Source organism: Macrosteles quadrilineatus, unplaced genomic scaffold, assembly GCF_028750875.1.
Source record: "Macrosteles quadrilineatus isolate MER2022 unplaced genomic scaffold, UCM_ALF_1.0 Scaffold_4__1_contigs__length_99947679, whole genome shotgun sequence".
NCBI classification, from domain to species: domain Eukaryota; kingdom Metazoa; phylum Arthropoda; class Insecta; order Hemiptera; family Cicadellidae; genus Macrosteles; species Macrosteles quadrilineatus.
In genome coordinates this window covers 68,305,763-68,324,380 of record NW_026542597.1, presented here as the reverse complement: position 1 = coordinate 68,324,380, position 18,618 = coordinate 68,305,763, and the positions used below count along the sequence as shown (strand labels likewise).

The 18,618-nt window shown below is 34.1% G+C and overlaps 1 protein-coding gene across 2 annotated transcripts in view; it reads left to right on the top strand.

Moving 5' to 3' along the window:
* Positions 1-18,618, top strand: part of LOC128991590 (cyclic nucleotide-gated cation channel alpha-3-like) — a 363,748-nt gene that overhangs the window by 238,744 nt on the left and 106,386 nt on the right. For both annotated transcript variants that reach the window (XM_054414605.1, XM_054414604.1), the window contains exons 3-4: positions 12,382-12,602; positions 15,026-15,416. In XM_054414605.1, the coding sequence (XP_054270580.1) occupies positions 12,382-12,602; positions 15,026-15,416 (612 nt within the window). The remainder of the gene's footprint in view (positions 1-12,381; positions 12,603-15,025; positions 15,417-18,618) is intronic.

Sequence of the window (18,618 nt, the reverse complement as noted above, 5' to 3'; positions counted from 1 at the left end):
TTAGTGCGCTATGCAGATTCAACAATATTAAAACAATTAAGACATATTTAGTATATTATTTTTATTTCTGATTGACTCGACTTTAATTCACTATTTTATAGTTTAAAAATCCAAAGCCTGTCAAGGATATTTCTTATGGTGAATAACGTTCAATGTTTTTGATATTAAAATTCCAAAAGAATATTTCATATTATACTTATCCCTTATGGCGGCCATAAATATATTGAGAGACAGATACCATAAAAACTAGTGAAGATGTATTTTTTCTTATTCAAAACTAATATAACATTTTTTCTTTAATTGTATGGTACTAGATTTGATTGATTATGTGTTCGTATTTGCAAACAACACCGATTAAAACTACTACTCTCTCCAGATGGATATAATAATCCCATTGAGTAGTATATAGCTAAAGGCAACAGTTTTCTTCAATTCTTAATGCTGGAAAACTTTGTTGCAACATGTTAACTCGAATTGAAGCAGATCGTTTAGCATTCATTATAAGTTATCAATTAAAACTGAGAGCAGAAATAATGTAGGTGAACCTTGACGACGCAAACAGAGATATTTAAAATTAGTTTCTAACAAGTGTTTAAACAACTCTGTAGCTACAATTACTCGAATTTAAGCATGAAGTTTTCCTTGGCGTTATGTTTCATACTATGTGGCTCATTGAGCCGCACGGGTTCTCTAGTGTTTTTTTAAATATCAATTCGATTACAACGAAAAATTATTCGGTACTTCAGTATTAAACGGAGGCCACATTTTGTCAGCGCGCTGCGGCGGTTATGTTAGGTTGGGTTATCATAATAGAAAGTATCGTTCGATTCATAACGAAGCGAGGAAAGTCCTACACACATAATATTTACGATAACCCAACCTAACATAACCGCCGCAGCGCGCTGACAAAATGTGGCCTCCGTTTAATACTGAAGTACCAATTATTCATACATCATCCTTAACACATTAGAGACATTTGCATTAGGTTAAACAACACTCTTAAACAATTAGTATACTTTGCAGTGAGAACGCTTTATCATAAAATAAAGAACAAGGATGTGAAATGTTATTTTTAAATTTTTAAAGCCTACCTCTACAGAAACTGACATTAATAAATAATTCAATGTTTAAGAATTTCGTTTTATACAGTTATAATGCCGACAAGCCATGCAGTGTAACAACCTTACAAACATCTACTTTATTTATTATCATTGAAAATCTGACAAATAGTAATATTATTTACCGCCTCTCTACACCAGTGGTAAAATTTAACTTTTCCGTGAGGTATGGCCCTAATCTCTGAGTTTGTAGGCTACACTAAAATCCTAGCAAGCGTATTAAATGTGACGTCATGTATCTTTTAACTCTGAGAATTATTAGAGTATCGAATGAAAAAATGGCTTATATTATAAGTATACAACATGCATTTAACCTCTTGTATGTAGATACAACAAGGTTTAACAACATTGGCCCATGACAATGGATATTATGATTTTAAATCCATTCTATATGGTTGGCATACGTACTGAATTGAAAAAAAAAGTATTTATAGCCAATATCCCTGTCCTACACTAAGTTTATCAACGTTCCTTTTACAGGTTATAACCAATTACCGTCAGCTTTGAGGCGTGCACTGTAACCACTTCACCACACAGCCAAATCCAATGTTATTGTTGAAGCGTTGTATTCTTCAAACGGATTGAGATATTGGTTGATTATAGATAATGGATTATGGATTTGAGTATTGGTTAAGTTTTTGTTTCCACAAATCCTGTAAAAAAATCTATCGATTTCTATTCTCTGTTAGTCTTACTGAAGAGGTCAACGCTGAAAATATTTATCTACCGTTTTAAATATACAAGTCGTCCCTGGTCGAGAACCCGACCAAAAATATGTATTGTGCAAACTTTTATATTCACCCTATACGCTGTAAATAAAACATGTGATCGGAACTTCTTCCATTTGTTTTGATTTTCTGTTTATGTTTTGTAACCAACATGGCAACCCATTAGGTAAATGTTATTTTTAAATTTTAAATTCATTTGTTTGTGCTTATTTATGAGCTTCTTTTAATTTATAAAGAGATTTTGCACACCTACAGGAAATTATCTTTCTAACAGCATGTGTATATTTTCCTACGATGCATATGAGATGAGGAAAAAAGGTTTTTAAGAAACATGCTTGCCTAGTTAGTATATAGATTTCATGTACTTAACTAGCCTAGCTTGAAGAATAGATTGCCTAGCACAAATATATTATGAACGAAATTAGTTAAACAAGGTGTTAAAATGTGTTTATTTCACTACACACGTAGCTTTATATTACTGCTAAATTTTCGATCAAATGAATCAAATGATTTTATTGGCCATTCAGTTACATACAAACAATAGGCGACGTCAAACAATAACAATAAATAATAAATAAACATGCCAAACTTCTTCTTGCACTCTTGACTAACAAGATTAAAAGCTGAAATGAACACATGCAGGATCTCACTAAATACAAAACATAAAAACCAATGCATGCATACTAAAAATGAAAAAAAAACTACATGCTGCAAGCCATTCAAGGCAGAGAAAAATAAATTTACAATTATGTATTTGTATTTACAATATAAATATTAAGGAACATTTTTCACAATATTTATTATTTTCAATTCCAGCTCTACTTTCCAACTCTGATTTCCCTTGTTGAAGATTGCAAAAGAAATTGAAGACCTTTGTAGTGCAGCGATGCGTTAAGAGCAAGTATTGTTGACTTCAAACAAACATTAACTTGTTAAGGAAAACATTTCTGGAGATACGAGATAACATTTCCAGTTAAGATAATGTAAACAAAAACACACAAAAAGGGAATATTACAAGGCTGCTATTTTTTTTAGACATTGTCTTTAACTTTGCGGTTTTGTAAGTTAAAAATAAGGTCCCCGAATAGAACCGAATTTGAAAGCACTATACACCTTACACCAGTAGTGCAAGGAAATTGGGCAAGGAATAAAATTTTATATTATTTGGTATGCTAATACGAGCAGTGAGTTCAGTAAACCCGTAACAAAATACTACTTAGTACTACTAAGTAGGATTTCTTACAGAATCCTTTAATACTTTGACATATCATGTTTGTTGGGGCTCTGCGGTTGGAGGTGTTTTCAATCATTGCTAATTTTTCTTGATGATGGGTTTACGGTGCTTTGGGGATTATTGCAGACATAGTACATCATAATTAGTAAAGCTCAACTGGAATTTGATCGTCACGCGAGAAAGTTGTCAGGGTGTCAGTTCGAAAGGTATCGTAGTTTACTGAAAACTTTAATTTGGCGTCAAAAAATACTGTAATATTAATATAAGTGCACTACTGTTTTGATTAGAACGCTAAATTCACGAAGGAATAATTTATCATTTTTAGTTATCAAACGCAAATAATCACACAGTTCATGATTTAAAATATAATTTAATAGTGTTTTCTGTTAGAAAATAGTATTTTTGTGAAAATTGAGGTAAATCATTCGTACATGGTCAATGGTCGGTCATCTTATTACACTTAAAACAATTTTCAATACGTTTAATATTAATACACTGTAAATTTATTTACTATACATGTTATATTATATTTAAAAAATACTATATAAAATTATATTTTTCTTAGAACAGGTCCTGGTGTTCTCAAAATAAAGGTTTTAGAATTAATAATTTAGTAAAAAAATTAAGAAAAATATATAAAAAAAACCATTAAGAGGATTATGTAAAATACAACTCACGCAATGACAGTTAATTTTACCATTTATGTGGCGTTGGCGTTACGTTCAAAACGTGTCAAGAATTCCAGTTTTTTATCGTCATGCGAAACGCTAAATTTGTCACCACGGGAATAGGATTTAATTACTTTCTTTTGAAACCAAATCGAACGCACTGGAACTCTAAAACTTATTTATTTGATATTGATACCAACTGTTCACACCTGTGTGGCTAGGTGAAACAGTTATTTTAGTTTCGGTGATAATTAAATATATGGTACTTTGCTTAATTTTTTGTCTAATGGGACCTCTCAGAAATTTGTATTAATTGTTAAAAGTAATTTATTCTTCAGTTTGTTTAATTATCTTAATGCCTTGCCATTTTTACGTCAGTAAAATACATCTTTACGTCTCATTTATCCAGACTAGCCGATTCCGATGTAGTTCATGCTTTGTTAATCACGCTTTATTAAACATACACAATTATGAAATTAAAAAAAAAATATTTTAAAGAGTTAATTTTAAAAATTACAATATTAACTTTTAGGAATGCATCTCAACAAATACTAGCAAGAACAATTAATTTACTCAATTAAGTATGAAAAGTTCATAAATAATCAGCAAGATAGTACAAAAAAGAGACTTTGCCCAATGGCATCTGGAATTGCCATATCCATATAAATTATTCAAGTTACCGGTATAATGTACGGGCAATTTTTAAATGTTGAGTGAAGTGAATTTAAATTGCTACCCCTCAATCTGGTTTTATTTTATTTATTTATTTGATTTTATTTTATTTCCCAATGGCATAGCCACTTTACAATGAAAAACATTCACAACTTGAAATTACAGGAAACAAAATAGTAAAAGTTGTACAAAAAGTGAACAATAACAATAGTAGTACCAACATCAATAAGCTATATAATATTATTTAGTTTTAAACTATATAATATTTATTTATTTATTTATTATAATAACCAATACAGATAGTGAGATTTGAAATATGGTACGTGTGTGCAAGTTCAACAATGAGTTCGTTATACCACAAGAACTCATCGACTCAAATCATTTGTGTTTACGAATATATGGTTCGAAGGTTGAGAATGAGAATGAGAGAGAATAATGAGAGAATGAGAATGATTTATTTCCTGAAAGCATAATATGTACAAGGAAACGTCAATACATCAAAATCTTAGCCTAAGCCTGCAAAACACCATGCAGAGAATTGAAAAACAAAAACAAAACTTATTTATCATCACACATTGGCACTCATTGGCTAAAAAAACTTACTTACTTGGCCAGGTGAAATTTCTAAATACTCTTTGAATGAGTAAATCGGATTTGCCAACAGAAGAGATTCAATCCCCATTTTGAATTTTGCTTCCGGCAGGTTCCGAGCTGTACAAGGGAGTTTGTTAAAAAAACTTATATCTCTGTATACAATAGCTAGATTGGACCTTTCTTAATCTAACATAGGGTACATTCAAGTCGTCCTTCCTCCTAGTATTGTGAGGGTGGATATCACTTCGGAGTTCGAGAGAGCCTGACTTCTGCTTAGTACACAGAAGAGATTGGTAAATATATAAGCTGTACACTGTCATAACGGATTCAGAAATAAAGATAGGTTTGCAGTGGTCTAGAAAATCAGCACCTGCCAAGATTCTGACTGCCGCCTTTTGGAGCGTCAAACCCCTCTCGACTCCCGGAGTGCCACCCCAAAGTCTTAAACCATAAAGAATTATGCTCTGAAAAAAGGCAAGGTAGGCAGTTCTTAGCCATTCAGTGGGTACAGAGTTCTTCAAGTTCCTGAGCAAGTGAATCACCCTGGAAAGTCTACTACATACAAAAGATATGTGACTATTCCAATCCAGCTTAGGATCCAACATTAATCCAAGTAGTTTAACGCTTGTGACATCTTGCTTAAGCTGTCTAAGACTAAATATTATGGACTGAGTCTTACTCTCATTCAGGAAGAGAAAGTTAGCTCGGAACCACGCCGAGGCCATTTGGAGAGTCTGAGACATAGTGCCCTGCAGGACATTTAAGTTATCATTTACCCCAATTAGAGTAGTGTCATCAGCATAGCAAACAACCCCCTCTCCCAAATGCAAAGAAAGGTCATTTATCATTATGTTGAAAAGCAAGGGCCCAAGGACAGACCCCTGTGGGACGCCATGAGTTAAAGATTTGACAACAGAGGACTGACCATTTACAGAGACAAACTGTCTGCGCCCGCCCAAGTATGATCCCAGTAAGTCCAAACCCTTACCCCTAACTCCATAAAAATGGAGTTTGTCAAGCAAAATTTTGTGGTCCACGGTGTCAAAAGCCTTGCTGAGGTCACACATTGTGGCCCCAGCAAAGCCTCCCCTCTCAAATGATTTTAAAACAACCCCAGTCAGAACTTCAACTGCATCGATTGTGGAACGGCCTGATCTGAAACCATACTGGGCTGACACAAGCAGTCCATTACTTTCAAAATAAGGTAACATTTGATCCTTAATTATACCTTCAAAAATCTTACCAAACACAGGGAGAATAGATACAGGTCTAAAATTTTCAGGCACATTATGGTTCCCCTTTTTATGGACAGGGACTACTCTGGCTGTTTTTAGGACATCTGGAAAAACGCCCTCCTTGATACAAACATTGATACAATAGGTGAGTGGAACTAAAATATGATAAATCACATTCTTAATTAAGATTGCAGAGAGATCAAAAACATCCTTACTTTTAGAGCTATTCATCTTATGTACAACAGATAGCACTTTATCACAAGAGACAGGTTCAATGTTAAAAGAACATGTTGGTCTAGGATGCTGGGCTAGGAGGTTTACAGCGGGGGTTGGTGGAGTACCAATTGCATCCCGAGTCTGTTGGACAGAATTAATGAAGAAATCATTCAGCTCCTCAGCAGAAAGTCTAGTAGTTGGTTTTGCTTTTGCAGGGGCCCCCTCTTTTTTGATGACAGACCAAGCGGCAGCACAAGAATTTTGAGAGGACTCAATGAAATTAGCATTGTGTTCTTGTTTTGACCGTACTAAACTCACCTGGTAATCTTTCTTTATCGCTTGATACCTCCTCTTGGCTTCAAGCGTTTTTTCTTGTCTATAAATATCGTAAGAAAGAAGCAACCATCTTCTCAATATTACAATAGTCTCTGATTTCCACTCTGGAGCCAGTGGATGCTTTGTATTCTTAGGTCTAGACACTTTTTTAGGATAAGATTCTTGAAAGAGCAAAATAAATGTTCTTAAAAATTACTAAAAATAACATTAGCATTACCCGCAAGTAAAATATTCCAATCAACTGAGTTGAGAGGTTTTCAGTCACCATAAGGTAGGCCTTGTGAATGCGATAAAGTAAATAATATACCTCATGGACCAACTATCAAATTTATTTGCGGTAGAGAATTTGTTTCTTGAACAATGTAATTGTAATTTTTAATGTTAATTTGATATAATCGTTGACTTAAGTGTTTTAATAACATTCATAACAGTACTGACACAGAATGGCTTTTAAGATGTGTAACGCACTTAAATGGCTACTAGGGTTACATATATTTCAAATTTTTCCACCACTACCAAAGGTTTATGCAACTAGATTTCAGTCAACTTCTATATTGTAATTGGGAGTCGTAATTTGAGGAATCTTGTGTCAAAAAATTTCTAAAATTCTTATACATCAAATGAGAATTTTATAATTTATTTTATATTTTACTATGCATTACTATTATTTATAATATTATTTGTTATATTTTATTATTAATTTTTAAGATTTATTTTACTACAGTTTCTAAAATAAATCATAAGTCAGTTATTTTACTTGAAGGTTTTACAAGACAACGCTAATCGTTTCTTAAACAGATGACGTACCTAAGTTATTAAAAAAACCTAAAAATATAATTTCTTTATAAAAGCTTAAAAGAACTAACCTCGTTCACAGGTCTGAGCGTCAAGAGCCAATCTCTTTCAGAGACCTTGTTTCCTTCGTTTATGGCGTTTTTACACTCCTATCCTCTAAGGTCAAATGGTGATTGAAGTGCCCCAAACAAAACTTACATTTAACCTAGATACTCCAGTTGAATTTAATTTATTTTACAGTAAAAAATATATCAGTTTTGATTTGTATACAAGAATACCATCATTTCTTTGTCTTAGGCTACTATCCAAGAAAATTTATAAAGGTAAACACATTTTCGTTAAACGAATTTGTAAAGTTTTGAGCGTTCACGTTTACAACTCGATAAAATTACTCAGATTTCAATTTACAAAGACCAGGAAAACGACGGTTGCAACTCCTTTGAGGTTTAATTTACATGTTCTACTCTTAACGGGCATTTTGGGCGGGAAAGTAAAATTAAAACCTTAATTATTCAAATTAATTATTTTATAAATTTCGTAACATTTATGTATGGTTTGAAAGATAGGCCTACATTATACTAAGTTTTAAAATAATCATACCATATGAAATTACAATAATAACACCATACATACTTACTTAAATAAAATATTGCTACTCTATGTGACACATCAATATTTATGGTGTGTGAATAATAAGACGTATAATAAACATTAAAACATATAATTAGACGTAAACTTTACAGTACAAAACAGTTGTAGTGGTAATAGATTTCGATTTATTAATGACCATAACATGTACCTAAGTTTTGTTTACTGATTTTGAAACGAAATGGAAACAGTGTTTTAATTATAAGCTCAATGGTTATAAAACCCCTTTCTCAAAAACAAATACTAAAATTATTCAGTTGAAAAATATTTTTTACTATTAGTTTGTGAATATAAAACATATCTCCATTCAACCATTCTAAATGTGTTTGGCTAATTAAAAAAAAAACTCCTCCACAGGTGATGTGTCACTTCATTTTTGTTTCAGGAACAATTTTTTTGCATGAATTCTGTGTTGAATATGCTGTTTGGTGTTACATTACTAAAACGTATGGGTTACATTACTTTCGTACCCTCACGGAATCTAGTCAATGTTGTTCAAAAGTTTATTGGGGACATTTTCCATCACGATGGTGAAAAAACCTGGGCCTTCTTTTAACTTTTTTCACCTGATAACGAAAAAAAAACCAGAATCTGGAACCAGATTCCAGATCCCGAAAAATCGTGTATCGTTTTTTACCATCGTGATGGAAAATGTCCCCAATAAACTTTTGAACAACATTAACTCACCACCACCAACAATGAATTTCAAACAATGAATAGTCAATGTTATTCTAACTCATATTCAACGCAACTTGTACGTGCTGCAATATCAATGTAATATAACCATTGTAACTAGACTCAATACTTTTTCTTAAATATTAATATTGGAAAATATTAATGAAATAATGGTGCCTTTGTTCAAATTTATAGACACGTTGTGTACTATATTTATGAAATTATGTAGATTCTGAGTTGTTACAATCAAATGTCAACCTAATTGTTCTAATGACATTTAAATTCATTAAAAATCTCCATAAAAATAATGATCAAATTCAACATTTATTTTTTGACACTAAATTAAATTGTTTTCATATTTACAGGACAAAACAGATTTTGTTCAGAGCAGTCGAAATAACTATAAATTAGATTAAATTAAAACATTGACAAACAAGAAGGAGTATTTGAAGGCAAACATTTCTGAACGATTATTGCTTAGTGAGTTACATGATAGTTCTGCTTCCAAGATCAGGTGGTTACTTTAACCAAGATGATTTTATTACTACCTCATAGATAAACTTTCCATTCAATTTTACTATGTATATTACACCACAAGAACTTAACAAGTCATCAATTTGTGTCGTTTTGATAATTTTACAAATGCAACATTTTTTTCTGATTTAGGCTGTCTTGGCCCAATGGTCTAGAACATTGGGCCAAGTTTAGTACAGTCCTGTTAAAAAAAGATACAGATTTTTTCGGAATCAAAAAGGCTACATTCTTATTACAGTAGTAGGTGAGTGCTTTCACTACTTAACTAATTTTCATCTCTAACTCTAACTAAAACTCATTTCAACCATAAATTATCAACTACAAATTATTTAAAACTAAATTACTTTAACATCAACAATGAAAATAGGCAGCTTCATAACTACACAATCATACGTATAAGGTTATGCCGGCAACCTGTTGCTCAAGAAGTATTTCTTGCGGGAAGGTTGGTATTGATTTCCCTCCCAGCTGACCCATTTGCAGGCGCGCGCGGCGGCGACAGCAGTAGCTGTTCTGTAAACCCATATTTCACCCCTCTTGGTGGAGGAAGCGTAAATATTACAGTCCTCCTCGAATTACACCCAGAGGAGATCCCTTTGTGTTTATTGTTTTGTGGATAGTCTATAAATCAACATTTTACGAATGTTGGTGTTCCGAATGTCACTCAACACACATACCTTCTCCGTGACCATCTAATATAAAATGCGAAAGAAATTTACAAAAACATCTTAGAACAAGATTGTTAGGGAGGCAAAAGGGGTTTTCATTTGTATTGCAAAGTGTATGTTACTTTTTAAGACCTTAAGACTTGGTGTAAGACTTGTAGGCGTCCCTAAAATTATGTATTCGTGCTTACAGCTTTAAAAATACTTCAAAAACAAGTTTTCCTTACGTACTGTTTCGTCTATATTCATACATACATGTTCATGTAACATATGACAAAAAAAATTCGTTAACTATGATAACAAATCTAAAAATCTGTTTGATCTAGATCATATCGGATTTAATGCTTCAGCTTTATTTGGCTCTTGCTTTGTGTCTAGCTACAATTCTATAATACATAACTTTTCTGTTGTAAGAGTAAAACATTAAGCGTAACAATATTAGTTTTTAGCCGTTTTTGAAGAATTTTAAGATCTGTGGTTTTTATCTACCTATATAAAAATAAACGACATAATAATCGTTATTCGTACATAAATTTCATAAAATAATAGTTTATTATAAAAATCTTCCCTAAAATCCCACATTTATAGAATCATGTGCCTAAATACGTTGACTCCCCTTTGAAAGAGTAGTTTCGTTCAAAAGATATATGCAAAAAGGTTTAATCATAATTGAGAATTTATTTATGTACTACTTTACATCATATTCCCCTTTTGAACACCAACAGTTCAAGTCTTCATCGGCCCAGACATAGCTTATAATAATAGCCAAGTATTTAACTGTCCTAGATTGCAATACTGTAGGTAGTACGAAACAATCCCCTCAAACATAAACCAAATGCAATGTAAACAGCACAAGAGCAATCGATGTGAACAAGTCCTTAACACCACTGGAATTGTTTGGGAATTGGACGTTAAAGGGATCACATGGCAACAGGAGAGGTGTAATGAAAAGGCCATGTAACAAGCTGGTAATAGCGGATCACTCAAATACCGGAAGTGGTCCCGGAAGTGAATCGATAGGAGGCTGACAAAGTCCCACGGCTCAACAGGTGACGTCATGGTTGCCATGACAACAGACATAGACACGGACGCGAGGTAACTGGCCTTTAGCCTCTCGCATATAGCATTCTGTAACAAGAACAAGTGTACTGAATCTAGCCTTATATCATAGCCTTCTCGAGTATTAGAGGTGGCTGTGTTTATACCCTTTTATACCTCTCTATACAGTACTACCTACAGAACGTCGAGAAACCAATTAGAATGTAAAGAACATTTAAAAGAGGGGGTGATCTTAGACTTGAAAAAAGTATATCATATGTGTTGTAGCATTGAATATTGTTTTATTTTCAGTGGTTGTAGTGAAGGGTTATTTTCATTAAGGTACAAAAAAAACATTCACGTATTTAATTATATATTGACGACTGAGTATAATGATGTCAAACGTGCGTGGGCTTACTGTCATGGATATTCCCCTTAAATTGAATATTTTTTATGGGTGAATATTTTCACCCATTTTAACTGTTAAAAAAACAATTCATTGGGCTCTGGTTTTATGAAGAAAAATAAGTTTTCGGTGAAGTATGTTTTTAAAAGTAAATACTCCTAGCATTATCGGTATAATAGTACGGTATTATTTAATACCGTTCGGTTCATTAGTATTATTTTATACCTTGGGGCGTGTTTTTATCCAAATATTAATAAAGAATTATTATAAAGCAAAGCAAGTCTCATTGTGAATTTTTGTTAAGCCCCGTTCCCATGACGCGTGGCAGGGCGATACCATAGATGTCCTTGATCACAAGGGCTCGTATGAATACGCATCGTGGGAACATCACGTCCGTGGCCCATGTAGCGGTGGTTTATTTATTTCCGGATCGTTCCGGTTTATCCAAGTCGTTAAACTCACGAAACATCAAAGGGCAAAGGGCAGTGGCTTGCGTTTTGGAGGGGGGGGGGGGGGGTGCACTCTAAAATGTTCTCTTTCTTCTAGCCATCAGTGGATCTTGAAATTTACAAACCAACATGCGTAGTGAGAACAGTGTCCACAAAGGCTCGCATATTCATCGACCCGTTCACTAATCAAGGACATCCGTGGTAACTCCTACCACGCGTCGTGGGGAGGCTTAATAATTGGTGACGCAAATTTCTCATGGGAACAGCGTTGAATCTATTTTGACTGCTATGTTCAGTTTTAGATTCAATCAACCCACCAATACTTGTACAATATGTAATTGTTGTTATACTTATTGTTTTGTCGTTGCAGGTATTATTACGTCTACCGGGCGTATGATCGGGGAGCGTCTGAGCGCATCCGGTACAAGACTTGACACCGGCAGCCCAGTGGCCTACGTGTCCGGAGGCAACCGTAGCAGCAACGAGTCGCTCAAGCCCAGCAGGGCGCTCAAGTCCGTGTCTCGACAAAGCCTGCTGGACATAGTCAGCTCCAGGCTCGGCGTCGGCAGGAGCAAACAGCACCAGGTCCAGGTAAGCAATTACAATTATTACAAGTTGTGCTTGTCAATCAAAGTCAAGTCCAGGAGAGCAATCAAAACAATTACAAGCTCTACCAAGCAAGCAGGATCAGGTCTAGATGACCAACTATAAGACCAGCACAATGCAGTAACAGAACAAGGTCCAGGTAAGCAATCAGAATTATTGCAAGCTGTACTACAAGCATCGTCTGGACCAGGTGATACACCAAACAAATACCCAGGTTCACTGAGTAAAAGTGCCAGTTCCACCAAGAATGTAAGGGTCAGGTCCAGACGGCCAACTAGACCTGCAATACAGCAATCGGTAGCAGGTTCATGGACGTTTTTTCAAGGACTTATGAAATTACCTGCTTATGATTCCTTGAAGGATAGCGCCATATTGGTCATATCATATTGGATCATTTTAAACCACTGCCGAAGAGTTATTTACAATCCAAAAATATTTTTTCAAACGCCAAAGTGATGATAATTTAATTATCTAGGACACTTTGGGATTATAAATTGTCTTTGTAGTTTTTTTTTTAATTGGGTTATGAGCTAGAACGTCTAGGTCCCAAGGACTCTTAAAGGAGCAACCAATTAAATTATCAGCTTTGAGAATTCCCATTGATAAAACAGCAACATATCATGTAGCAAGCAATTCAATGTCTACTATGTCTAGGAGAGGGGTGGCATTTATCCCCGACATAACAGAAGATTTAACAGCTATGAACATAATTTTTGGTTTATTTCATATAAAATTCTACTAGTGTAGACTGTGAAAAAAGGAACAGATATGTGACAAAACACTATGGCCAGTTTCAGAAACAATTCTAGTGCCATAACAGACATTTTTAAGAGACATAAGTTCCGACAAGCAGCTGCTAGTGATGAAAAGCCTACCAGCCAGACATAAGAAAGCAAATCCCTTTAGCTTAAAAGTGTTTACGGACAGTAATCGTTTTTTTGATGACCAGATGCTCTTATTTGCTGATAATCTAATCTTGTATTGTAAACATTATATATTTGTCTCTAGGGTGACTTATCAAAGGTCAAGGTGTTGGATGGAAGTAAATATTCGAAGGAAAAATACTAAATGTAGAATTCAAAACTAACAGATATAATACATAACATTTTTTGTTAAGATGACTGTTTGACAATGCAATATTTAGTAAATTATGAAGTAATTAAGTGAATTGTGTTGTTTGTTTTTATATTGACATGCTAGATTCCCATAGCTAGAACGTCAACTTCGGATTGTTTGTTTTTTAGACTAGTTTGTTAGTATAAACTTTATATTCCTGCTACTGTATTTCTCAAAAATATTAATAAACAGGGCATAGAAAAAATATGTCATAGGGGTTTACCTTGTACCAATTAAGTTTTAGTAAATTTTGTACAACTAGAGAACGCACATTAGGGAGGTTATTATGGGTCAAACAGTCATAATCCTATGGGCATAACTGACCTCTTACTGCATTAATTAACCCAGTGGCCTATGTCCTACTAATTATACAGACCCATAATTCATGTGCATATGCCGTTCATATTATCCTCGTAATAAACAGTCCTACAATGTCCTGATTACAGTGAAATTACTTTTTTGAAACGGATATCATGAAGTCTGGTTGCGGAATAATAAAACAAGAAACAATACACAGTTGTAAACTGTTATACATAGTTCTTTGAGATGGAAAATGTAACCACTCATTATACTATCACTTAATTTACATTTGACTATCAAAATATTAATTTCTCTTTCTTGCTGTTTATATAATATATGTTCAGCTGTTTTTGGTTAATTTATATTTTGTAAACACATTTCAACTACATTCTGTTGTTCAACAAAACTAGACCACTATTATCTTTCTTTTTAAAATACACTTTTTACTATTCCATTTACCAACAACCTGCGTTCTGCCAAAATTATATTTAACTATAACGTGCTCCTCCGGGATGGAAGTGCCGGCGGATCCGGCGTCCGGCGGTTTCGCCGGTAAGTGTGTCCCTGGCTGAGGAAAAACTCAATAAAAGTCCTCATGGGGGGCAGCGGTGTTGACAATGGTAATTCTCCTCTAACACTTAATAAAAATGTTGTAGAAATATCTTTCATCGAACACACATTAAGACCCGAATACACTTTTTAGTGCATACTATTTCCTGGGATGATTCTCATCTAACACCCAATTTGGATAAATACTTCTCGCCTCACCTTATGTGATATATTTTTGACGGTTCTCATCCAAAACTAGGAAATATTCAGTAAACCATTCTTAAAATGTATCTGTTACCAAGATACTTCTCCAATTACTTTATGTTCCATAAACCACCTAATACTGAATATTGTTCAGGCATACATCCCTCCCAAGATATATTTCTTTGATGGAATTTAATTTTAAAAACATTCTTTTCTTCTACCACCTAACTATGTTTCAGAGATACTTTTCCTCCTCGCGAGACTCCTTGTCCGCCGCATACATCAACCGAGCAGCAGTCTCGTCGGCCTCAGAGCTCGACCTCAGTCGCAAGGTTCGCCGGCGCGACCTCCGAGGTCGCCTCAAACTCCCTGCCTCCGTGGCACAGACCGAGACCTCCCGGTGGACTGGCGGCCCCAGGAACTCCTCCGGGAACATCAACGGCACGGTGACGTCCACCGAGACCCGTTACAACACCCGGCGCCCACCCAGGGTACGGACCAATCACAAGTGGTCTTTCGTGTTCGACCCCGCTGGTCGTCTCTGCTACTACTGGTCTATGGTCGTGTCTCTCGCCTTCCTCTACAACTTCTGGGTCATCATCTACAGGTTCGCCTTCCAGGAAATTAACAGTAAGTTGTTTTATGTTGTTTTAAGGGATGGAGTGAATCAAAGATTATATAGATATAGATTGTATTTATTAGTTTGATATTAATAGTTAAGTTCCATAACTTATTCAATGGGGGTAGCCATGAAAACATGATGAAAACTAGGGGCCACGAGAGTCTGCAGTTGGCGGCAGCCAATAACAAGACTGGACTAGCTCGACGTCGCAACATCGCCCGTTCACTAATTTTTGACACTAATTAAAATACATATACTAAACAATGTTTTTAAACCAGCTACTATTAGATTTGGCAACACTGCGCGGTCCTCATTGGCTCCTTCGAAGTCACGTGGTAAATAGGCTCCTCTCGTGGACCGTACTGTATTTGATCTACACTTGTCTCAGGGCTAAGCACAGGAAAATACCCAGATAGGCCTATCCTACAAACACGACAAATTTTAACATAGAAATTTGCAAATGATTGGCATGCTGTCCTTTGTTTGATCATTATGTGTATTGTTAAAAGGGATAAATAATCGCATTTAGTTCCACAGTACATGAGATCAATATGTTGTGAATCGTTGACATTTAAGGGTTTTATCAGTAGTTATGTCATAATCATGCAAAAGTTATAATTATAAAGATTAAAGTCGTTACTTTACTGTATGTATGATCCATTATATGTTTTTGAATAAATGTTTTCCAAACCAAAAGAAGTTAATCACGGTGAAAGTATTTTGAAAGAAAATATATCTCATAAACACATGAACTATAGACTCCAGCTTAATTTTAATTACACGAGATATGTGTAGTGCAATTCCATGTTCATCTAAAAGAACATAAAATATTGCTTTCAGAGAAAATTATCCAAGTGTGAAAAAGGTGTTGGACATATCGAGGTGGAAAATTCAAATCGCAATTTTAACACTAACGTGAAAACAGAAATCCCGCAAAGTATTTTCGTGCTTTCTCCACTCTTTCGCTCATCAAAGTTCATAACTTCATTAGTGCTCACAAAGCCCGGCCTCTACAGCTGCGGGGAGAGTGGAGACTCCAAGAGATGTAAGTGGGAGGTTTCAGAGGCTCATCACCTAGTGACGTCATCAGCCTTTGATAATCCTGCTAATCTCCGCGCGCCTTTAGTACTTTTCACCAAAGCTTATGACATCATAGTTGATGTAAATAGATTTACTTTCAATGGCATTTTCTTCACACAGCATAGCCAAATAGTAAAGCCAAGTCTAGTTATGTAGCAGTAGATAAGTAAAAACAGTTAAAAAAAAATTAAATAAACAAATTAAAATAATTTGTATAGATTATAGTCAGCTTCCAGGCGCGCGTTGATGTGCAAATATTTTTACTCTGCTTTGTATTTTTAAGATTTTTATCTTCTATACAGTATCCACCTAACCACTGTCAGATTCAAAGTGATTGGTTGCTGAGTGTCCCATTCAATAGTCGGGCCAACCACTGAACCGCTGGTGATCAGACTCGTCGGATTGATGTTTGTGGCATGATTAAAGTGATATGACCAGCCTTGATATTACTTCACTTCAACGCATACCGTGTTGGCTATCGGTATTAAAATAGAACTTCTTATTGCGATAAACATTCTTCATTAAGCCTGAGACATACTTTGTGTACTGTTCTTCCGTTTTGTGTATGTGGCAATTAAGAAATTAATCAAAGGAAAAAATAACTGCATACTTTCGAAAAATGCAAACTGTAGTATTTTTTTATGATTTATCGAGACTCAGCAGAAGTTCATATTTATTTCCTGTAAAAGATGCACGTTTAGTTTTTTTTTGTAACGAATAAAATATTAACTTACTTTTCTCTTCTAAGTAAAAAAAACATATATATATATATATTATTTTAATCTGAAGCAGGAAAAATGTATGGCTTCTAGGTTGATAATAAAGCCCCTGACATAAAAATGTTGCTTCTTAATTAAAATATATCGGTAGGAACATTAAAGCAATAACAAAGTAATATTAAATATTACTTTGTTATTGCTTTAATGTTCCTACCGATATAAAGTACATACTAAAGTAATTTTATTTTCAAATGTAAACCATTGACAAATAATCAAGTGTAATAGAACAATGAAAGTCAAAACAAACAGATTTCCCGATAATACTATTCCGGAATACGATTCGATATATGTTTGTGAGATTGTAGTTGTGGTTTCCCAATATCATGCCAACCTCGGATTGTCAAGTACATCAGCCACAGTTTGAAACTGCTAGGTAATTGTTCCCATATAATAATTACAATTGTTTAGATATTTATTTTCTATTACAAGATCTTTTTATAATAAACTTTGCAGCTCGTTTAATTTAAACGATGTATTGTAGTTTATTTTCGAAAAATCTTTATATCTTATAACTATTCAAACTGGGCGTAGTTTTTAAATTATAGTAGTATATTCTTACAGGTATAAAACAATATTGGAATTATATATATAATTAATAAACACATTTAGTATTAAATAGAATACTAATCATACAATACGAAATATTATCCACCATTAATGCAACTATATCTCCATTTATTTCACAATTTTGACTACAAATACTATGAGTAATATCTATTCTACCCAAAAACAAATTTGGTTTTTAAATTTCTTTTAATAGTGTAAGAAAATAATGTTTCATCTTAGTAAAATTAAATGATTTTGGCTTGATTTGAGATGAGCAGTTGAAAAATATTTGGGAATATAAGTATATGTATTCTTTTCTACAATATGCCTATAAACAATTCAAAATATCTTAGAGGAAATTATAGTAATCTAATAAAAGCATCGACAACAAATATATCAAGACATTTTTTAAAAGTAGAATATGTGTGAACACTTATTAAGGATACTCAAAGTTTACTTATCTATCCATAAGTTTACGCTTTTTTACTAATTATAGTAATTATAGTATCAGGAAGGTGTTATAAAAAGTACTAAAGGTGACTTAATATTTGGCTATGCTGTGTGAAAAAAGGCCATTGAAAGTAAATCTATTTATATCAACTATGATGTCAGAAGCTTTGGTGAAAAGTACTAAAGGCGCGCGGAGATTAGCAGGATTATCAAAGGCTGATGACGTCACTAGGTGATGAGCCTCTGAAACCTCCCACTTACATCTCTCGGAGTCTCCACTCTATCCACAGCTGTAGAGGCCGGGCTTTGTGAGCACTAATGAAGTTATGAACTTTGATGAGCGAAAGAGGGGAGA